General features: G+C 36.9%; 1 protein-coding gene across 2 annotated transcripts in view; it reads right to left on the reverse strand.

The window, feature by feature from the left end:
- Window positions 1-1224: 1224 nt before the first annotated feature.
- Window positions 1225-24523, reverse strand: part of LOC123556742 (hyaluronan mediated motility receptor-like) — a 40908-nt gene continuing 17609 nt past the window's right edge. Inside the window, exons 11-22 of one of the 2 annotated variants that reach the window (XM_053543043.1) lie at window positions 23007-23187; window positions 21983-22108; window positions 21045-21170; window positions 20073-20198; window positions 19666-19791; window positions 18626-18739; window positions 17961-18044; window positions 16732-16857; window positions 9786-9877; window positions 8698-8831; window positions 6617-6773; window positions 1225-3326 (exon numbers count right to left, since the gene is read on the reverse strand). In XM_053543043.1, the coding sequence (XP_053399018.1) occupies window positions 3313-3326; window positions 6617-6773; window positions 8698-8831; window positions 9786-9877; window positions 16732-16857; window positions 17961-18044; window positions 18626-18739; window positions 19666-19791; window positions 20073-20198; window positions 21045-21170; window positions 21983-22108; window positions 23007-23187 (1406 nt within the window). In that variant the 3' untranslated portion in view covers window positions 1225-3312. The remainder of the gene's footprint in view (window positions 3327-6616; window positions 6774-8697; window positions 8832-9785; window positions 9878-16731; window positions 16858-17960; window positions 18045-18625; window positions 18740-19665; window positions 19792-20072; window positions 20199-21044; window positions 21171-21982; window positions 22109-23006; window positions 23188-24523) is intronic. The other variant, XM_053543044.1, reaches the window with a different exon arrangement.

Raw genomic sequence — 24523 nt, forward strand, 5'->3', positions numbered from 1 at the left:
ACCCACATGACCCAGTGTCAAAACTGACCTAGAAATTATCAAGGCAAACATTCTGACAAAGTTTCATATTGGTTCAAAACTGTGGCCTCTAGAATGTACACAAGCTTTTCCTTTGATTTGGCATACTGACCTAGTTTTTCACCCCACATGACCCAGATTCGAACTTGACCTAGAGATCATAAAGAAAAAATCATGACCAAGTTCCATAAAGACTGAGTCACAAATGTGGCCTCTTGAGTGTTCACAAGCTTTTACTTTGATCTGCCCTACTGACCTAGTTTTTGACATTCTAATTCTCATGAGTTTCAAACATAAATTGTGGTCTCTAGAGTGTTGACAGGATTTTCCTTTGATCTGGCCTAGTGACCTAGTTTTTGATCCTACAGAACCAAGTTTCAAACTTGACCTAGAAATCATCAACACAAACATTCTGACCAAGTTTCATAAAGAGTCACAACAGTGGCCTCTAAGGTGTTCACAAGCTTTTCCTTTGATTTGACCATGTGACATAGCTTTTGACCCCACATGACTAAGATTTAAACTTGACCTAGAAATCATCAAGACAAACATTCTGGCCAAGTTTCATAAATACTGGGTCACAACTGTGGCTTCTAGAGTGTTTAAAAGCTTTTCCTTTGATCTGGCCTACTGGCCTAGTTTTTGACCCCACATAACCCAGTTTTACTTGACCTAGAGATCATCAAGACTAACATTCTGACTAAGTTTCATAAAGATTGGGTCATAAATGTGACCTCTAGAGTGTTCACAAGGCAAATGTTGATGCACGCCGGACGAGGCACTCCAGACAATGACTGGTCACAACAGCTCACCTTGAGCACTTTCAACTTTGTGCTCTGGTGAACAAAAAAGAAGAAAAAAAATACTGACCTAAACACAATTTTTATGCATTAGGGACAAGAGATTTGAAGGCAGTGACCTTAACCATTTGGCCATGGAGGCCCCTGATCCATTACAGAACTTTGGTACTTGAACTCGAACAGTCAACAACTTGGAAAAACAAAGATATCATATATGCAGCAAGTAACACAATATTGTTGACATTTTATTTTGACAGATGACACTTTGGTACAATGTAAATTACTATGAGTAGAATAAAAATTCAAATTAAATCATACACATTTAAAAAAGCCAATAGGTTTGTTGATTAAAAAAAAAAAACTTTCGATTAAAATGTGCCATATTTATTTTTTTTACAGAAGTTAGTCTACCCATTCCTAGCAAAAGCAGAAGCACTTTAAAGTGAATATCTATTATAATAAACTTAATGAAAATGTAAGAAGAAATATCAAAGTCTTTACAAAAATACTATTCGTATCAGGAGCTGGAAGGAGTGGGATGCCAATAAAGTTGTCATTTCTCGTATTAAATGATTTTAGATAGTTTAAAAGAAATATGTCTTTTTCAAACCTCAAACCAAAAATATTTCAGTTTCAGAACTATATTTAACATTGTTTTAACATTGAAACTGCAGGTATAGGCTACTCTATCACCATGAAAAACAACTTTTTATCAAATTACTGCTAACGTTTGTTTCAGTTTTGAAAAACTTGAAATTCTAGTTAAAACATTGAAAAGGGAAAAATCTGAATCAATGCACTTTTTAGCCAAAGACAATTATTTCTTTTTTTTTTATTATATAGCCTGTCAATATCTAAACATCAAAACAGAACATCTAAACAAAATCACAATTTTACCAAAATATTAGCCACCCAATTCAAAGCTTAAAAACAAGAGCTGTCAGTGGACAGCGCGCTCGACTATTCTCAGTGTTTGATAGTATAATATAAGCAATGAGTAAAACTTTAACATTACAATAAGCATATTCTAAGTCAAAAAGGGGCCATAATTCAGTCAAAATGCTTGATAGAGTTGCCTCCTCCTTTTTACAGACTGGGGTCATGATGGTAAGCAAGTATGCAAAAAATGAATGCAATACCTCAATGGACTTTGAAAATATTTGGGGTGCTACGCAAACTTTAACATTTATTCTAAGTCAAAAAGGGGCCATAATTCAGTCAAAATGCTTGATAGAGTTGCCTCCTCTTTTTTACAGACTGGGGTCATGATGGTAAACAAGTACAAATGTATGCAAAATATGAATGCAATATCTCACTGGACTTTGAAAATATTTGGGGTGGTACGCAAACTTTAACATTTGTGTGATGCCCACGCTAACGCTAACGCCGGGACGAGTAGGATAGCTCCCCTATTCTTCGAATAGTCAAGCTAAAAATCAAAGTCAGACAAAGGCAATCAGTGAACATAAACTGTTCACCAACACTGGAGTGACAGTTTAGATTTAGATAAGGTATGCTTGGTAAATATTCATAAAAAATGAACGAGTTAACAGCATACAAAGTAAAAAAAGTCTTGCGCTCACAAGAAAACTTAAAACAGCTGCATCTACAAGCACTCTTGTAGAGAGCAATACTTCAGTACAGCAATATAGACAAGACAAGAAATGCTAAAATGCTAACTTAAAACATAAATGATATAATCCACAGGTGTCAGGGATAGGACAGCTATGAAATCTGCATTTCAAAGAAGATAAAAGAAACATTAAGATGAGAGGAAAAAATGTTACATAAACAAGTCAGTAGAATGTGTATTTACATACAACTGGCAATATACATATAAAATCAGTAAAGTACATACAGCATATTTGAGGTACACAGCAATCAAATATATTTTACTACACACGATTAAGGTGACTTCACACATACATATAATTTACAGGCATAACACATCCATACATATAATCATAAACAGTAAGAGGATTTCCTATACGCATTTAACACACACACTGATATGTATCTATTCTACACATATTAAATGTTTGTAAGTACTATGTTTTGTCATTCTCTGAACATTCTGTTCATATCGTCAGTTAGGAGACACAGGTAACTTAACTGTAGGTTAAAGTTTCAGCTTGTAACAGTTCAACTTGTAAAACTTCAGTTTCAGCATATCGAGCACAGTAAGCTCTTTATTTCAGTGAAATAAAACTTTCCAGTGTAAAACTTCAGTTTCAGCATGTCTAGCAGAGTAAGCTCTCCCTTTCAGTGAAATAAATCATTCCAGCGTAAAACTACAGTCTCAGCATGTGAGCACAGTAAGCTCTTTATTTCAGTGAAACAGAACTTTCCAGTGTAAAACTTCAGTTTCAGCATATCAGCAGAGTAAGCTCTTTATTTCAGTGAAGTAGAACTTTCCAGTGTAAAACTTCAGTTTCAGCATGTCAGCAGAGTAAGCTCTTTATTTCAGTGAAATAAAACTTTCCAGTGTGATGACTTACTTTCTGTTCACTGAAAAATTAAAAAAATCAGTTCATATTGCATTACTAAACACTACTTGTCATCCGTGAATTATATTATTTCATCTTATGATGTCAATACAATTCAAACACTGGATGCAAACAAGCAAATTCGATGAATTGGTATCCCCCGCTGAAAGCGGTTGTGGTGAGGAATGGCAAAAAATGTATTCGGCAAAAAGTTAAGGATGTTACTGAGAAGCAAATAATTTCATAAGTCAAAATTATTTTATCAGAAAAGAATGTTTATAGTGTACATAATAAATGTATGTTACGTGGATCCTGACTAAATATATGAATATTTTGAATGGAATATGTTTACTGTAATAAGCTTAGCTTTTAGAATTAAATGGAGTTATTTGAAATGTGAGCTTGAAGTGTAACTAGAACGAGTAGTTTGGCACCAAGTCTTGCTGTTTAACATGTACATTTGAACTTAAAAAGAACAGAATGTCCTTAAGACAGCACTATCAAGTAAGATACAGTGTTCATTCCAGGATTTTTTTAAGTGGGGTCAAAGGGCCCCATGATGGCAAAAAATTGGGGACATTTGAAAAAAATAGGGGCCATGAAAGAAAAACTGATTTACATGAAAGGAAAGGCTGTATTTTTAACACTTTTCCTTACATGGAGTTCAAGATATTATTTTCGCGGTTTGTAAAACATAATTACAAAGAGAAAAGTGGACACTTCACAGGTCGCTCAACACGACAAAAACGAAACAAGTCATAATATTTTGACCGTTACCGAAACTTAACCACGGAAAGTCCGACAGCCATGAATGCAGATTTACTACGGAATTAATGTTTGTCGCCTGATTTTGGCTAAGCGGTTAGGCTATTGAGTGGTCTAGCGGTCTCAAACATGTCATCTTTCTTTGGAAATTTGTTCTCCATCGTCTGCTTTGTTAGAGAAAAACGTAAAATTGGATTTCTTTTTTCTCCGAATCGCGACTGTTTTTTTTTTTGTCCGCCATTGCATAGCAACATTGAAAGCTGTATGTTGTTAGGCGACCGGAGACTGGCTACTATTTTAACATCGACCAATGAAAATGCGCGTTACGTCATCGGAAGAGTCGTATTCGATTCACAACTTCTGGAAGTCGGCTCATTGAAAACGGACTGTTTTCTGAAAAAGTGTGCGCCCAACGGGCGCTATAGGGCAAACTTTTATGCGCCAATACAGTAAAATACGCGCCTATGGCCCCATGGCGCAGCCTGGAATGAACAGTGAAGATATCTTGATCATGGCTGGCAGCAGGAAGGGTGTGGTTAATTCCGTGTGCCATATGATGTGGGTGATGATGAGGAACAACTATTTTAAGTTTGAAGTAAATCCATCAAGTAATAAGAAAGATATAGAGAAAGTGCATCAAAATTTAACCAAGGTGGGGACGCGGAAGGACGCCGACACCGGGTTGAGTAGGACAGCTCTCCATACTTAGTATAGTCGAGCTAAAAACAAAAAAAAAAAATGTTGGGGGAAGGTGGGGGAACGGTACAACTTTGCATGTTGATAAATTATACTCATGAAAATAAAGAATTTTCATTTTTTTTTTTCTTTTTTTTTCTCGGTTCGGGTGGGGGGGGGGGGGTGACCAAAACAAGGGGGTGACACAACTTCACATGTTTATAATAAATGTTCATGGAAAAGAAGAATCAAAGAAGTTTAATGAAATTCTACCAAATGGTAAGTTGTTACGTACAAATATGAGGATTTTTAAACAATAAAAGGGCAATAACTCTGAAGTTACTAAAGAAATACGATATTGTGTGTGCACAACCACATTATGGTGATCTAAAATCAGTTTAAGTTTCATAGTTCTAGGTCAAATATATAACAAGTTATGAAGCAGAAATTGCCATATTTATAGTACCCTGTATAGTTAACACTAGAAACTTCTAATGGTCATAACTCTGGTGTTACTAAAGGCAATCTCACTGAAACTTGACAGGCCCCATAACCTCGTAGTGGTAAACATGTATATGCAGTTTTATTTAAATATTCCAAACCACTTCTTAGATATGGCTCCGGACGGATGGAAAGATGGACAGACGAACGGAGGGGCAACTCCAAACTATATCCCTCTGACTTTATCGGGGGATAACAACTGGTTTTCTCCATCTGCAACAAGCTAACATGTCAACTTTATTTATAAATACTGAAGAACAGTTTCATTTATCCTTTCATAATAAATAAATGAACTGTAAAATATATTCAGTCACCACAATAAAAATTGTTTGTTATAATTAAAGTATTTCATAGAAACAAGGGTCAGGACGTGAAGTGGTTGCACACTTGGTTCAAGCGAGCAAAACGGTTGCAAACTTACAAAATGGCAGATATTTTCTGAAATCATCGTGCGTTTGCTTGTTTTTTTTATCAGGTAAGAGGGTTTCTATAGTCTTTTGAACTCTATGGATATGTGCATGCATCAGTTCTATGTCTATGCCACACTCGTTTTTGCGTTTCAGCGTCATAGATTTCGAATTCTCGAAGTTATTGAAGTTATAAAATGGCCATGTCCATGTTTTGATATTTGAAGGGCGTCGTTTCTTGCCTTTCTAACATTCTAATGATCAAACTAGCCTGTTCTGGGGCTCTCAAATGAGCCAAAACAACTAATTGTGAAGAATTCTATAAACATTTGTTTCTGCATGTTTTAGGGATAGTGCTGTACCCAAATAAATCTTGTTCAAGCTCTTTTTTTGTTGCAAACTTGTACTTCAAGCAATTTCTGACGCAAACATTTTCTGACAAAATAGTTTCCAACTCTCGGAGAATGTTTACTGTGCAATTTGTGGTACATTTTTTCCTGTTTAGGGTCATACATTTTTACAGCATCAAATGGCCCTTTGATATTTTAATATAACTGGTATGTGATTTTCAGCCATGATCACATTCAGACATGCAATCTTGACTGGTATGTAATTTTCAGCTGTGATCACATTCAGACATGCAATCCTGACTAGTATCTGATTTTCAAATGTGATCACATTCAGACAGGCGATCTTGACTGGTATGTAATTTTCAGCTGTGATCACATTCAGACAGGCAATGTGGCTGGTATGTAATGTCAATATGTGATCACAATCAGACAGGCAATCTTGACTGGTATGTGATGTCCAAATGTGATCACATTTTGAATGACACATTACAATACAGCATTAATCATTAAAATCTTACTTCAAGTTAAAGGACCTTGAAAGATTGACTGTAGTGGCATATAAGACCAATGTATCTATTGTCTAGAAAGTAGAATGTTCCCAGAAAGGGACATACCTTCTTTAAGTGGTGATTTTGTGCTTGTTGTATTAAGATTCTCCTTGGTGTGCTGAAATGCCCTGGAAGCATCAAATCTCTTTGGTGCAGACTTTTCCTCTAACTTCTGTATGTGACGTTTCTGCTTGGCTGTCTGCTCTTTCAACATCTGATTCTCCTGTCAATATAAAACCTTCACCAATTTACATTCATACATATGGTGAATTTCCAGCTTTCATGGTAGTGGAAGACCCTGGGCGGCCCTCTGTGCATTATTTCATCAAGGGCAGGCATCTAGGTAGAACCATCAACCTTCAGTAAGCCAGCTGGGTGACTTTCTTACATGAAGAATTCAATGCCCTGAGTGAGGTTCATCCCACATCAGTGAAGGGCAAGTGATCTGAAAGTCAGCAACCATAACCCTTCGGCCACAGAGGCCTGCAAGCAGCATCTTGTAATTAGGTGAGTATCTATTCCGCTACAAGAAGCCCTAATACTTTATATCTGGCTGTAATCTATCACTAAATAAACTGACATAGCTCAAGAAAGGACAGTGTATTGTACGAGTTTAGTTTCTCACATCTTTATAGTTAAAATTACCCATGAAGCCACTCTCTCTCATCTTTATGGCTAAAAATAAAGTCCTTTCAAAACTTGTTACAACTGATACTGTAAAACCATTAAAAACTGTAGAGGACTGATTTTCATAGAATTCATGAAATTTAATCCCAAGCTAGAAAAAATTCCTGTTCATTTTACGTTCAAAAGTTAAAATGTCCTGAAACAGCCATTTAAGCCAAAACCAGTCCACAAAATTAAATCATTTCTCAATAATAGCCTTTGTTATTAACCACTAAAAAATGATTGTTTTGAAAACTATCCTGGCAAGATAAACAAGGCAGTCTGAAAGACAGCTATATCCTCCACTGCTGTTATGTACAGTGGTTCAAACCTTTGACCTTGACCTTAATCCAACATGACTGACTCATGGGTTCTGCACATTGTCTTGATGAGGCGATTATTTGACCCAAGGTTCATGATTATACTTTAAGGGGTTTAAGAGATACAGAGGGGACACAAAATAGAAGGCTCAAACCTAGGTGGTCTAGTGGTAACACGCTTGACTGTCAATCCTGGAGGTCTGAGGTTTGAATCCCGGCCCAGGCACTGGAAATTTCTGAGATGCTCTTTAGTGTCTTCCACCTAACTTAGAGCCTGTACTGATTCCTCCAAGGAAAGATTACTTTGCGTGTATCGGTGCTATACATCGGGCACATTAAAGAACAAGACTGTCTATTCGCAAAGAGCTAGGCTAAAATAGCCGGACACGTCTGTATCTAAAAGGTATTTCTCTCTATCTGTTCTGGGGGCTTATGTCCCTCTTGTCAGATTGCTCTGTGTCTGTACTAGTAGAGGATGAATTTCGTGCTCTGTGTGGCTGCGTTTGCTATATGTAAAGCGCCTTTGAACGTGTTTATCATGAAAAGGGCGCTATATAAATCTGGTATAATAATAATAAAAACTTTTGACCTTGAGTTGTGACCTTGAACTTGAGCTGACATGATGCCTTCTCCATACTGTCTTGATGAGGTGATCATTTGACCAAAGTTTCATGATTATTCTTCAAGGGGTTTAGGAGATACAGATCAGCCACGAAATTGAAGGCTCAAACAGACATGGCTGACTCATGGGTTGTGGTCATTTGACCGAAGTTTCATGATCATCCTACAAGGGGTTTAGGAGATACATTGGAAGGTTCAAACCTCTGACCTTGAATTTTGACCTTGACCTTGTGCGCCCATTGCCGACTCATGGATTGTGCACATCATCTTGATGTCAAGGTAATCATTTGTCCCAAGTTTCACAAAATCCTTCAAGGGGTCTAGGAGATACAGATCAGACACAAAATGTTACGGGCAGACAGGACGGATGGAGACCATTCCTATATAACCCCCACCACTCGTGACGGGGGATTAAAAAACAACAAAAACATATATATTTTTTCAGTGGAGGTCTTTGGCTATAATAACTGACGCGTGAAAGTCATCATACACACAAAAACAAAATTATACACAACTGAATAAAATAGAAGCTATGCTCACCCTCTTCAATGAACTGTTTTCGTCTTTAATTTTCATTACATGTTTGATTTTTTGTTTCTGATTTTGATGTCCAAGTAGCTGGGCATAGTTACGCCCTAATCGCTCCATTTCTAATTGTGTATCCTTATTCATCCCTGTAAAACATGTAATAGTATTTTATATTGTGTAATGGTTTGGCTTGAATGAATACATACCATAATAGTCCATTCAGATTGTAAATTTAAACTTATGGTATTTTGAAGTCTTACACATTTTAAAGGGACTAACCAACACATTTAAGGTGAAAAATAATTTCTATTAAAATCCATAAAAAGTGAGTATTCTGAAAGTGACTAGAAGTAATTTTTATTTATTTTGTTGGGTTCAACGTCGCACCGACACAATTATTGGTCATACGGCGACTTTCCAGCTTTGATGGTAAAGGAAGACCCAAGGTGCCTCTCTGTGCATGAGCGGGCAACTGGGTAGAACCACCAACCTTCCGTAAGCCAGCCAGATGGCTTCCTCACATGAAAAATTCAACGTCCCGAGTGAGGCTCAAACCCACATCAGTGAGTGTGTGTGTGTGTGTGTGTTCGGGTTTAACGTCTTTTCAAACAATTTTTCAGTCATATAAACGACGGTGTCTACTTGTAGCAGTGAGCACAATGCCAAACTTTATAGTGCTGCCTCACTGGCATATCACGCCGCAGACACATGGCATGATACCCCACCCAGTCACATTATACTGACACCAGGCTGAACAGTCTTAGTACTATCCCCTAAATGCTGAGCGCCAAGCGAGGAAGCTACTAGTACCACATCAGTGAGTAGTGGTAACATACTGACATAAGATTTTTGCTGACATATTATAAACAACCAAAAATATTGTGTAGAAGGTAGTAAACTGTTGCAATTCTTTTGGAATAATACAGAAAATTTACATTCTTCTTGCATTTTTACAAATTTCTAACTTTTTTTCAATTCAGTGTCATTTATACATTCTATGCCAAACTTGGTGGAAATGAACATTTTGAGAAATTTCACCCAAACTGTGGGTAAGTAGCTTTAAAGAAACCTGTCATAAAATGATAATAAGAACCATTTACCAAGGAGAAGTTGTTTTTCTGTTTCAAATGCATCAATCTGTTCAATAAATGGCTCAACCTTGGCCTGGAGGTCCTCGTACAATGTCTTATACCTATATATAACAAAAAGCAGTACCATTGTATTTCAACATATTTCCAACCACCAATTAACAGACAGACAGAAATCCTTCTTGATTCAAATTTCATTACTGTTTTCGTATATATACATGAATTTCCAGATGTTTGTTGAAGAAGCAAACTATCTACTAGACCTCATAGTAACATTGTGAAAAGTGAGAGATTTGATCATATGTAATACAGCTGTAATCAGCTGTAACTAGATTAAATAGAAAAGTAACTTTTTACCACAAGGAATGTTAAAAGGGGAAACATGAGAAACCCATATTACAACATATAATATAATGTTATTATTAATCAAGTGATTTCATACCGGCCTTGTTATTTGTCTACAAGTGGTTGCATTAACCCAAGGCAGCTGCCAGAGAATAATGCCAGTTTGAAACCACTTGATTAACAACCATTTTATTTATATTCAACTATTTATCATTCAACTAAGCAATGCTGGGCACAATATTAAATAAATTATGCATACTGACCCGAGCCAAACTGCCAATACACAAAATCATCAGGGTCAAAATGAAAACTTTCAAGAGAAAAAAGGGCCAATACAGGATTCAAGCATTTTGATATGTTAAATTGAGGGGATCAATACAGAGTTAAATAATAAAATCACGAACCATGTGATTTCATATCTGCCCCATTTGTTCCACAGCAGTGAATCAAAACATTATTCTAAAATTTTATGTGAAAAGGCGGCATAATCAATGACACACTGGTGCCACAGTTATGCAGGGTTCACACCAGATTTTTTGTGCAGGGTTTTTTATACCCCCTGGGTATTCAAACTGGGGATGGAACTTCAAAAGTAGGCAGTTTTGACATTTCAAACTTTATTTTTACTTGTTTTGATAACAGCTTATCCCTTGCCAATGAAGTACATCGCAGTCAGACTCAGAGTGTTGTTTATCTAGATCTAAGACTATATTTGACAAGGCAGTCTGAAAGACAGGTAAATCCCCCGCCACTGCTATGGATAGTGAAAGAGTAAACCTTTGATTTTAGCTGTGACCTTGACCTTGAACTGACATGGCTGACTCATGAATTTTGCACAACGTCTTGATGAGGTGATCATTTGACCCAAGTTTCATGAAAATCCTTCAAGGGGTTTAGGAGATACAGAGCTGAAACCTTTGAGATTCAGTTGTGACCTTGACCTTGAGTTGACATGGCTGACTCATGAGTTCTTGATGAGGTGATCATTTGACCCAAGTTTGATGAAAATCCTTCAAGGGGTTTAGGAGATACAGAGTGGACACCAAATGGAAGGCTCAAACCTTCGACCCTTAGTTGTGACCTTGACCTTGAGCTGGCATGGTTGACTCATAATTTCTGCACATCATTCTGATGAGGTAATCATTTGACCGAAGTTTTATAAAATTTCTTCAAGGGGTTTAGGAGATATAGAGCAGACACGAAATGGAAGGCTCAAACCTTTGACCTTCAGTTGTGGCCTTGACCTTGAGCCGACATGGCTGACTCATAAGTTCTGCACATCGCCTTGATGAGGTGATCGTTTGACCCAAGTTTGATGAAAATCCTTCAAGGGGTTTAGGAGATATAGAGCGGACACAAAATGGAAGGCTCAAACCTTTGACCCTAAGTTGTGACCTTGACCTTGAGCCGGCATGACTGACTCATGGATTCTGCACATCGTCTTGATGAGGTGATCATTTGACCCAAGTTTTATAAAATTCCTTCAAGGGGTTTAAGAGATATAGAGCGGACACAAAATGGAAGGCTCAAACCTTTGACCTTGAGTTGTGACCTTGAACTTGAGCCGGCATGGCTGACTCATGGGTTCTGCACATCGTCTTGATGAGGTGATCATTTGACCCAAGTTTTATAAAATTCCTTCAAGGGGTTTAGGAGATACAGAGCGGACACAAAATGGCAGGCTCAAACCTTTGACCTTGAGTTGTGACCTTGACCTTGAACCGACAAGGCTGACTCATGGGTTCTGCACATCGTCTTGATGAGGTGATCATTTGACCCAAGTTTGATGAAAATCCTTCAAGGGGTTTAGGAGATATGGACCGGACACGATTTTGTTACGGACGGAAGGACGGACGTTCCTACATATGGATACTTATGTGGCTACTCTTTTGTTCTCTCTATTGTTCTTTTAGCCACGTAAGAGAAAAATAGCCACAAAAGCCTTACGGAATGAATGACATCAAAGAAAAAGTACAGTTACCTATTGTTCCTATAGCCACCTAATTATGCAAATGTGAGCTCGGAAGGATGGACGGAAGGACGGACGCAGACCATTCCTATAATCCCTCCGCCACGGCGGGAGATTAAAAATTCAAGGGCTTGGTGCAAAACTAGTTAGATCTAATTTGTCTATACTTACAACAATTTTGCACAAAGACCTCAAACTAAATGTTGACTTGTATTTATAAAATACAATAAAACTAATATCAGAAATATTTTCTTACTTTTATTTCGTGCTTTGATGCTGACTAAATCAGGCTTTGATAAGGATTTAGACGTAACCCTAACACCTTTCGGCCTAGTCCAATCATGAGATATGGAATATCAGAATGTAAAATCAGTCTACCCGAGGTCTCATTATTTATAGACTACTTTCGGTCCATCATCTAGTCCAAGTAACAGGACATTTTGGGACAGCGTGAAAACTTTTGAGGTATGACAACTATAAAATATCAGATCATACTATATGTCATCCCAATAACAAATGAGTAACCTGGATACCCATTGGACACTGCCTACCCTTGCTGTCTACTGAACAAGTCTGTCAGTTTTTGTTTTCTCATGCAGACAGCAATTACTACAAGGCAGTCTGAAAGACAGCTAAATCCTCCGCCACTGCTATGGATAGTGAAAGGGTATACCTTTGATTTTAGCTGTGACCTTGACCTTGAACTGACATGGCTGACTCATGAATTCTGCAAACGTCTTGATGAGGTGATCATTTGACCCAAGTTTCATGAAAATCCTTCAAGGGATTTAGGAGATACAGAGCTGAAACCTTTGACCTTCAGTTGTGACCTTGACCTTGAGTTGACATGGCTGACTCATGAGTTCTTGATGAGGTGATCATTTGACCCAAGTTTGATGAAAATCCTTCAAGGGGTTTAGGAGATACAGAGTGGACACCAAATGGAAGGCTCAAACTTTCGACCCTTAGTTGTGACCTTGACATTTAGCTGGCATGGTTGACTCATAATTTCTGCACATCGTTCTGATGAGGTAATCATTTGACCCAAGTTTTATAAAATTCCTTCAAGGGGTTTAGGAGATATAGAGCGGACACGAAATGGAAGGCTCAAACCTTTGACCTTCAGTTGTGACCTTGACCTTGAGCCGACATGGCTGACTCGTAAGTTCTGCACATCTCCTTGATGAGGTGATTGTTTGACCCAAGTTTGTTGAAAATCCTTCAAGGGGTTTAGGAGATATAGAGCGGACACAAAATGGAAGGCTCAAACCTTTGACCCTAAGTTGTGACCTTGACCTTGAGCCGGCATGACTGACTCATGGGTTCTGCACATCGTCTTGAGGTGATCATTTGACCCAAGTTTTATAAAATTCCTTCAAGGGGTTTAAGAGATATAGAGCGGACACAAAATGGAAGGCTCAAACCTTTGACCCTGAGTTGTGAACTTGACCTTGAGCTGGCATGGCCGACTCATGGGTTCTGCACATCGTCTTGATGAGGTGATCATTTGACCCAAGTTTTATCAAGTTCCTTCAAGGGGTTTAAGAGAAATAGAGCGGACACAAAATGGCAGGCTCAAACCTTTGACCTTGAGTTGTGACCTTGACCTTGAACCGACAAGGCTGACTCATGGGTTCTGCACATCGTCTTGATGAGGTGATCATTTGACCCAAGTTTGATGAAAATCCTTCAAGGGGTTTAGGAGATATGGAACGGACACGAAAGTGTTACGGACGGAAGCAGACCATTCCTATAATCCCTCCGCCACGGCGGGGGATTAAAAACCACTAAAACAAGAGGGCCAAGATGGCCCTAGGTCGCTCACCTAAGAAACACTCCATAACAGTGTAAAACATGTTTGACCTAGTGATTTCATGGAAACAAATATTCTGACCAATTTTCATTAAGATTGGACCAAAAAATTGGTCTCTTGCGATAAAACAAGCATTTTCTTAGATATGACCTAGTTTTTGACCCTAGATGACCCATGTTCAAACTCGACCTAGATTTTATCAAGGCAATCATTCTGACCAAAATTCATGAAGATCAACTGAAAAATACAGCCTCTATCACATACAGAAGTTTTTTCTTTGATTTGACCAAGTGACCTAGTTTTTGACCTCAGATGACCCATATTCAATTTCGACCTAGATTTCATTAAGGCAATCAACCTGACCAAATTTCATGAAGATCAATTGAAAAATACATCCTCTATTGCATACACAATGTTTTTCTTCGATTTGACCTAGTGACCTAGTTTTTGACCCGAGATGACCCATTTTCGAAATCAGCCTAGATTTTATCAAGGGAATCATTCTGGCTAAATTTCATGAAGATCAGTTGAAAAATACAGCCTCTATTGCATACACAAGGTTTTTCTTTGATTTGACCTAGTGACCTAGTTTTTGACCCCAGATGACCCATTTTCGAACTTGGTCTAAATTTCATCAAGGCAATCATTCTGACCAAAATTCATGAAGATCAATTGAAAAATACAGCCTCTATCGCATACACAAGGTTTTTACGTGATATGACCTAGTGACCTAGTTTTTGACCCCAGATGACCCATTTTTGAACTCGGCCTAGATTTCTTCAAGGTCATCATTCTGACTAAAATTCATGAAGATCAATTGAAAAATACCGCCTCTATCGCATACACAAGGTTTTTCTTTGATTTGACCTAGTGACCTAGTTTTTGATCCGAGATGACCCATTTTCGAACTCGGCCTAGATTTCATCAAGGCAATCATTCTGACCAAAATTCATAAAGATCAATTGAAAAATACAGCCTCTATCGCATACACAAGGTTTTTCTTTGATTTGACCTAGTGACCTAGTTTTTGACCCGAGATGACCCATTTTCAAACTCGGCCTAGATTTCATCAAGGTTATCATTCTGACCAATATTCATGAAGAAGAATTAAAAAATACAGCCTCTATCGCATACACAAGGTTTTTCTTTGATTTGACCTAGTGACCTAGTTTTTGACCCGAGATGACCCATTTTCGAACTCGGCTTAGATTTCATCAAGGTTATCATTCTGACCAATATTCATGAAGATTAAATGAAAAATACCACCTCTATCGCATACACAAGGTTTTTCTTTGATTTGACCTAGTGACCTAGTTTTTGACCCGAGATGACCCATTTTCGAACTCGGCCTAGATTTCATCAAAGTTATCATTCTGACCAATATTCATGAAGATTAAATGAAAAATACAGTCTCTATCGCATACACAAGGTTTTTCTTTGATTTGACCTAGTGACCTAGTTTTTGACCCGAGATGACCCATTTTCGAACTCGGCCTAGATTTCATCAAGGTTATCATTCTGACCAATATTCATGAAGATTAATTGAAAAATACAGCCTCTATCGCATACACAAGCTAAATGTTGACAGACGACGGACGACAGACGACGGACGCCGGACATCGAGCGATCAGAAAAACTCACCTGAGCATTGCTCAGGTGAGCTAAAAACCCACGTGTTAGACTGTGTCTATAATTTTCACATTAAATATTTAATCTGAACCAGTCAATCAACATCTGACACATCCAAAAATATACACTGGAATTCATCAAAACTGTTTATTTTTTTTTGGATTGATTGCACTGTCCGGTATGCTCGCAGTTAGTTTGATTTAAAACAATTTAGCAACTTCCTGGTCGGCAATTTTGTTGTGTGAAATTATGAACTGAGGATTTTTCTGTATGTTTCAGGTTGCTATTTATACGTGAAAAACGTATCTATTTACGTGAATGGGAACCCTGTTATAGACCGTGTGTCATATGATGTGGAACAACTACCTTAAGTTTATATCAAAGTGACTTAGTAATAACTGAAAAGCAGTCAAATTCTACATAAAAAGGGTGCATAATTCATAAAATAATTGTGCAGTAGTTATTAACCAAATGTCATATGATTTGGGTAATGATGAGGAACAATTATTTAAAGTCTGAAGCAAATCTATCAAGTAAGAACAAAAACAAGAGCACCGCAATGCAGAGCAATATAGGCTCAAATTATGACCTTGACCCCTAAGTGTGACCTTGAAGCGAGCCATCTGGAACATGAGCTCTGCATGTCGTCTCGATGTGGTGAACATTTGTGGCTTTTGTGCCAAGTTTCTTTTAAATCCTTCAAGCAGTTTGAGTTACACAGCAGACAGGAAACAAAGTCATATGACCTTTGACCCCTAAGTGTGACGACCTTAAAGCAAGCCATCCAAAAAATTCACTCTGCATGTTGTCTTGATGTGGTGAACATTTGTGTCAAGTTTCTTTGAAATCCTTCAAGGGATTAAAGAGTTAGTGTACACGAAATTGCTAACGGACAGACGGACATAGGCATCATAACATAATATGCTCCCTTCGGGTGTATAATAAAGTGATGGCACATCAAAACTAGTACTAAAGTTGTCGACACAGACATAAGAGTGATTATGACAGTTCTCTGCATACTTCATAGAGAAAATGTAGAAAGACAAATGGTAGTTCAAAAGTCCACGAAAAGACCTTTCTTAGGGTAAGCAGAAACGGTCTAGGTCACCACAATCGGACAGAAACCTAAAAGAAATGTTAGGTCATTTTCAAATATAACTCTGATATAGGTTGTATCTAACAGAAACTCTGTGATAACCTACTTCTCCAGTTCAGCTTGCAGCTCGTCATCGTTACTTGCACCTTCCAGCCGAGTTTTCAGTTCATGTATTTCCTCTTCATATTTCTTCACAAGTTCGGACCTTACACTGTCAGCTGCTTCAGCCTCTCTGTAAACAAGTCACAGACACAGATAATTACAAGATTTCTGTTCTGTTTTTTACCATGTTTCAATACTTTACACTGATGTATCCTTTAAGGTATCAACAAAGAATTGTTTACTACTTTCCGAATTACTTAATACCCCAATAAATAAATGGCAACATTTTAGGCTTAAAATAAAGTATAGTTGTTTTCTGAAATGGCAGCCATTTGAAATGTGATTGTGTAACTCTAATTATAGCTTCAACATGAATTCTAGAAAGTAACTGAACACTCAATTTCTTTAGCAGCAATGGCTTTGTCCAAAGCGGACATGGAGTGACTCTACCACATACAGGGTTCAAGATGCCGTCTTGATGCAGATGTAGGCAACAAACAAGCTGAAACTATCTCTGCACCAGCTAGCATCAAAACACAGTAAAAGAAAAAGCTGAAGGCATTTCTACCATCAATATTTTCTGTAAATATTTTTTACATCCTTAAATTGCTTTCATTTTCCTCCTTTAGCATGTTAAGTAAACTTTAATTAGAACAAGAGCTTGACTATCTTTGTTTTAATTGATAATAAACTAATCAAAAAATTTAAATGTAACAAGTCACAACCACTACTGTTGGCCAAGCTTGTTTCCCTAGCAACAAGAAGCAGATGTGTGCTAGAATTACAAAGGTACATAACTAAGGAAATTCTGGGAGATTAATATTGTTACAGTGAAAACAACATTTTAAAATGGGATGTTAGGTGTGCATGCAGCAGTACATTAGATGACAGGGTCCACTCTGGCAGTCTAATGTTAACTAGGTGATAGTAAATCATGCATGTAAGCTAGTCAAACAGTCAAATCATGGTCAGATTGTTTCCCAATGCATTACAGAATATAAAATATAAAAAAAATCAGACACTTTTCTATGGCATAACTTTCACATAAAACAATTTCTGTTTCAGAATTTAACAAAGCCTTTACTTTCAAATTGTTCATTTGTGGAACAAAGTACATGGGAAACATCCTTTATGAAAATATATCACCAAGCTACTATCTGGATTAGCAAAGCAAACAAAACAAAGATGCAATGCAGAATGGGAAACAAGCTAGGTACCAGGTGACATTCTCACCTATATGATGTAGGTTGTTGCTCTGCAATCTGGTACCCAGTGAAGGTTACACAGATCAACTTCTCATACAGATAGGTGTTATACCTGAGGTGCAGCCATTATGTTTATTGCATTATACAATATAATAATGTGTAATATAAATTACTCTTAACATTAACATGTGCATACATAGTGTGACACCAGAATATTCCAGGAATGAAATGCCAGTTTACATTAGGTATGTTACAAAAAGAGCTTTCAAAATATCTGCTATGGTAAACCTATAATTCATTCTCAAATCAAAATCACTGAATTGTAAGTTTACAAAATTTTTCATACAATCTCTATTTTCATTTTCTGTTCCGGTGATAAGTACCATTTCACTGGCCTCGGAAGGACAGCATATCACAGATTCTGATCTTGTTTTGATGCATCACAAGATCATGTTATAGCTATGCAGTTTAGGTAGTGTCCTGTTAAACATTTGCAATGTCATGTTGTTCTAGCATCCACTGTTTTTGGATGTTCACTTTAGTTAAGAGATTTTTTTTCTTGAAAAATATATCATACTAGCTTATGAATGAAAGATTAACAAAACTGGCACACAGACAAATGGGTGAGTGAAAATAGCTCAATCTTTCTTCGACATTCAAGCTAAATGTAAAATCTATTAACAAGTTGCTTACTTTCTAAGAGAGTCCACTCGTTCCTGAAGGTCAACAGTCTCTGTAGCTGACATGGACAGTTCAATATCATAGTCATCACACTTCTGTTGTAGTTCTTCACACTCTTCACACTTCCTGAAATATCAACACAGACTTTCCACTCCAAAAAATAGAAGGAATTCTATTTTTAACAAGCATACACTTCTGAACTCAGTAAAACCTGTTATTACATACACGTTTCTATTCCCTGTTAAGTTACACTGGTACCGGAAACTCCAATATTTTTCCATACACTGATGCCTGAATTTCATATCGGGTGCGTGACGTAATTCAGTGTTTGTTCTTGCACTATTTTTTTCTATTTAGTCCAGTATTGTCAATGCTGTTCAGGATATTGAACAAATTTATAATATTTACGTTATATTTATACGTGTAGATGTGTATGTAATAAAAAGGTTATCATCTTTGCATTGGGAAATATGCACTCGTTCTTCAGCGGAAGAATATTGCGCTCCTAAAGTCACGCAATATTTCCGCTGAGAACTCGTGCATATTTCCCGATACAAAGCTAATAATCTATAATTATTGTTATCCTGGCAGAATCATTAATATGCTGTAAAACTGATATTTTATGTCATGACTCAGTTCGTTTTAAGTTATACTTCAGAGCAATATTTCAGACACATCTGAGGTGTTTATATCAATTTAAATGAAAAATATCGTCTTAAATGAAACATTTTATTAAAAAAAAACACTGCAGCACCACCTGTATATAATCAGCATAAAATACCATCACTGTGATTAATTTAACATTTTAACCTCATATACAAAAGATAATAGGTAAGGGTAGATTTCTCAGAAGCACAGGGCACCAAAAACACAGCCTCAGAGCCACGCATTTGCAAAGTAGGCCCACAACAAAAAGAAGCTGAAAACTTATCTTTAGGTGTTTTCCTCTCACATGTTTCCGAAAATATTTAACAAGTGAGTACCATAATGTCCAGTAAAAGTTCCAATTTTGAACAAGGTGTTAAGACAATTATCATTGCAGGTTAACTCACAGTTGCAAGTGTTCCTTATAGTCCTCTATCTGTTGCTTATAATTAGACACCTGTTGTGAGGACAATGTCAGCTGTTTCTCATGCTCACTATACTTCTCTGCCATCTTGTCAAACTCTGTTGTTTTCCTGCATTAAATAAACACTGATAAATGTTGAGGTATAATATCTGCATTTTAACTTATAATCTGGCAATATTGGCTAACAGGCAAAAGTTCAGCACCAATATTTTGTATAATTTTATTTCACAGTTCTTAGATCCTTCTTCAATTATCAGGTTTAGAAGACAAGAAAACAAAATATGCTAAATACAAATCCAAATTTTCTAAAAGAAAATAAGAAGAAATTTACATAACAGTTCTAATATCATAATACACAAGTTCTGTTATTTTCTACAGATGTAAACTTACTTTTCAAGTGAGAGATTAACGTTTTCTAGTTGTTGTGTAAGTTGTGTAACTTGTTCAGACAACACTGCCAAACTCTTATCCTTCGCTTCATTCTTCTTTACAAGTTCATCTCTCTCATCACATCGCCTAAATACAACAAGCAAAACACTGAGCTATTACTGGCTGCAAAATGACTCACTGGTAATCTGTGTTCAGGGCTCTCACTAACAAGTGTCATTGACAAAACAGATGCTTAAGACCTTCAGACTCTGCTTCAAGCTAACCTCAAAAAGAAATTCAAATGGCTTAAAGTTTTTGCAACCAAACTCAATAATCACCACTAATCAGACTGCTGGCAATTTGTACAGTGTCAAAATGAACCTACTTCCACACAAATTTTATTTTTTAAATTGGCGTGTTAGATGACATGTCGGCTTGAATTTTTGAAAACATTTTTTTTTTTTTCAGAATTTTGACTTGAAACAGTAATTATTGCATAGGAAATGATGTAACTAAGAAAATGAATAGTCACACCAAATGTTCTTTAAGAAACAAAAAATTATAGCCATCGTTCAAATCACTTAACAAACTTGCTTACAGCTGTCCAGTGGATCAGATGTTCTTAGGATGAGGTAAAAAAAAATAAAAATCAATGCAGTCTCCCTTCTTTCCCTAAATCAGCTTGAGGGAGAAGTGATCTCTCACAAAAAATTGGACCTAGCCTGAGCCCTACAACATGAAGGAAAACTTACACAACATAGAGACCCTAACAAATGATTTTGTACTTCAATTTAATTTATGTACGACATTTCGAATCAATTAATTTGATAACAAGGCCATCGCATATGATATGCATAGGTTTCCATCAAATACAAACATTTTCATGACAATTTGTAAAATTATAAATACATTGTGCTTTCATTTTAATTCTTGTCGGTGAATTGAGCACTCAAGAATGAACATGCTTAAGGATGTTTCAGTGAGCGTACATACTTAAGAAAGTCTGCCCGTGTTTGCTGCAGTCTACAGTCTAAATCTTCATTATTATCTTTCTGTGCCCGTAACTCTTCTTCTAACAACTCCTTCTCATTCAACAAATCATCACACTCTTTACACTTCCTGCAAACATAAAATATTTTCTAGCCATCTATAAAGAGCTCATCATGGATTGTAACCTTGTATATGTGAAACTTAATGTCTGTATGTCAACAGGCCACTAAGAAACAGAATGTGCATCACAACAAGTGCATTTTTTTCTTGTTTAAAACAGGATGCTGAAAGATGAACAATACAATCATTTTAGGCAAGCAACACGTGTAAATCTGCAATAAATATTTGTAGGTAAAGCTTATGAACAGCCCCAATAGGCAATCCATTCTGGAAACTCTTTTGTAGACCTTCAAATCCAGAAGCTTCCCTTCTTCTTTAATGTGAAAATGGTGAAAAACACCCGTACACAGGACTCTTATCCTAACAATAGTAATTTTTAGTTGGAGTAGCCAAGACAGTTATGCCCAGACAACCATTTTCCCCTCATTTGCGAGAAATGTGTATGTCATTTGGTATTTAAAAAGGAAATTAAAATGATAATTACAGTTATGAAGCATATGTCATTAAGTTGGAGTTATCATGGGAAGGGCATGTTTGAAGTTTCATTCAGTTGTAATAATTGAGATACAATCTTGCTGGATTTTTTTTAACAAGGTTTCTACAGCTAATGCTGACACAACAGCTCAAGTGACTTTTATTTAGTATTTAGGTCTAATTTAGACTTTTACTTGGTGCAGAAAAGGTACAGTAGTTTCTGAAAACAAATGGGCCATTTCATACATAAATTTCCCGCTAGTTTGAATAAATAAATAAAGTAATCATCCTCTCTTGACAATTTCAAATATCTAAAGAAACAGATACATGGAACAACTAATACAAACCTATCATTTGTAAGCTGTAACTCTTCAAGTTGTGTTTGTTTTTCAGCCAGAACAACATCTTTCTGTCTGAGGTCCTCTTTTAAACTTGTGTTCTCTGTCTGTAACTTTTCACTGTCTACTGTTGCACTATAAGTAATTAAAAAAAACTCTGTATGATTGCACATGCAAAGCTATTACCAGTAAGCTAACAACTACAGTGAAATCTCTCTACAGCGGACCTCACTCACAGTACTAAAACAATTTTGTTGCCCATGGAAAGGTCAACAAGCTAGTAGACAAAAAAGATAAAAATTATCAGTCTTTCTGCAATAGACTGTAGAGAGGTTTCTGCTTGTCAGAAGTGTTGTTAACAGGAGGTTATACTGTACATTCTGGAGAGGTTCCTGCCAAACTTGATGTCTGAAAACTAAGTTGTCCCTCAATACAACATCTAGACACAAGAATGTAAATCTCAAGTTATATCTTAAACAAGTAGCTGCGTTTAATAAATGCTTGATGCCCCCAGCGGCATCCTTGTCGATAGATTTTGCACCAAAGTCCAAAACGAGGTCAAGGTCAAGGTCAAACTGAGGTCAGGTGATGTTTGAAGATGAGGAATGGTCACAGTTTACACCTGTATTAGTATCAATTCATTCTTGTAAGGGGTATTGATGCTAGACGAAACGGTCCCATTTGGTTAACCAAGAGATGGCCCATATAAAGCATCCCAAGTTCAAAATGAGGTCAAGGTCAAGGTCAAACTGAGGTCAGGTGATGTCTGAAGATGAGGAATGGTCACAGGTTACATCTGCATTAGTACCAAGTCATTCTAGTAAGGGGTATTGATGCTAGACAAACGGTCCCATTTGGTTAACCTCGGATGGACGGACGGACAAACGAACGGACAGGACAATCACTATATGCCTCCCGCATCAATAGATGCTGGGGGCATAAAAATTAAAACTTGAACATCTGACAATCCACACAAGTGTATACACAGTTCTTGCCATGTGTATCAATACTAAAGCTTCTTTGTCACACGTACCTATCTAACTTGGACTGTATTGACTGCAGCTGTGCTGCATTACTCAGCAGATCTATACCATACTGTTCCATGTCTTTCTCTATTTGTTGTTTCTCTTTCCTCACTCTCTCTATCTCTCCTTTACAGTCCTCAACTTCCTTCTGTGATTCTTGTTTCACCTGATCATTCTCCATTTCTAAAACTGAATATAAACTGAGTACATAAAATCTCTCCAAAACTTTTAAATTCCACAAGGCACAAAGAAAGGATACAGAAAACAAGAGGACCATGATGGTCCTGAATTGCTCACCTGTCCCCATATGACCCAGTTTTAAACAGTATGATGTCGTTTTTTTCTATTATTTGACATTGTGACCTAGTTTTTGAGCTCATGTGACCCAGTGTTGAATATGACCTACATATCATCAAGATAAAAATTCTAACCAATTTTCATGAAGATCCACTGAAAAATATGGCCTCTAGAGAGGTCACAAGATTTTTTATTATTTGACCTACTGACCTAGTTTTTGACTGCAGTTGACCCAGTTTCAAATCTGACCTAGATATCATCAAGATGAACATTCAGACCAATTTTCATATAGATCCCATGAAAAAAATGGCCTCTAGAGAGGTCACAAGGCTTTTTTGTTATTTGACCTATGACCTAGTTATTAAAAACACGTGACCAAGTTTCGAATGACCTAGATATCATCAAGATGAACATTCTGACTTATTTTCATGAAGATCCATTGAAAAGTATGGCCTCTAGAGAGGTCACAAGGTTTTTCTATTTTTAGACCTACTGACCTAGTTTTTGACCGCAGTTGACCCAGTTTCAAACATGACCTAGATATCATCAAGATGAATATTTTGACCAACTTTCATACAGATCCCATGAAAAATATGGCCTCTAGAGAGGTCACAAGGTTTTTTTTATTATTTGACCTACTGACCTAGTTTTTGACGGCACGTGACCCATTTTCGAATTTGACCTAGATATCATCAAGGTGAAAATTCTGAATAACTTTCATGAAGATCCATTGAAAAGTATGACCTCTAGAGGGGTCACAAGGTTTTTCTATTTTTAGACCTACTGACCTAGTTTTTGATCGTAGTTGACCCAGTTTCAAACTTGACCTATATATCATCAAGATAAACATTCTGACCAACCTTCATAAAGATCCCATGAAAAATGTGACCTCTAGAGTGGTCACAAGCAAAAATTTATGCACGCACAGACGCACGTACGGACGACGGACGCTGCCAGATCACAAAAGCTCACATTGTCACTTTGTGACATGTGAGCTAAAAAGCAGTGTTTTTAGGCAACAGTTCAGTTTCAATTTATCCAAAACAGCTAATAGAAATGTCTTTAAAAGAATAGTATACCTCTGAAAAAAGCTGGTTATATTTTGTGTGCCATTCACCTTTAAAGTACAGAAGAAAACTCTTGTTGACACATTTCAAATTCTTGAAAGAGTATTACATAATGACTGTTATAGAAAAATATTTTGTTTACTGCTACATGTTATACAAAC

Source organism: Mercenaria mercenaria, chromosome 5 (genome assembly GCF_021730395.1).
Source record: "Mercenaria mercenaria strain notata chromosome 5, MADL_Memer_1, whole genome shotgun sequence".
Taxonomy (NCBI): domain Eukaryota; kingdom Metazoa; phylum Mollusca; class Bivalvia; order Venerida; family Veneridae; genus Mercenaria; species Mercenaria mercenaria.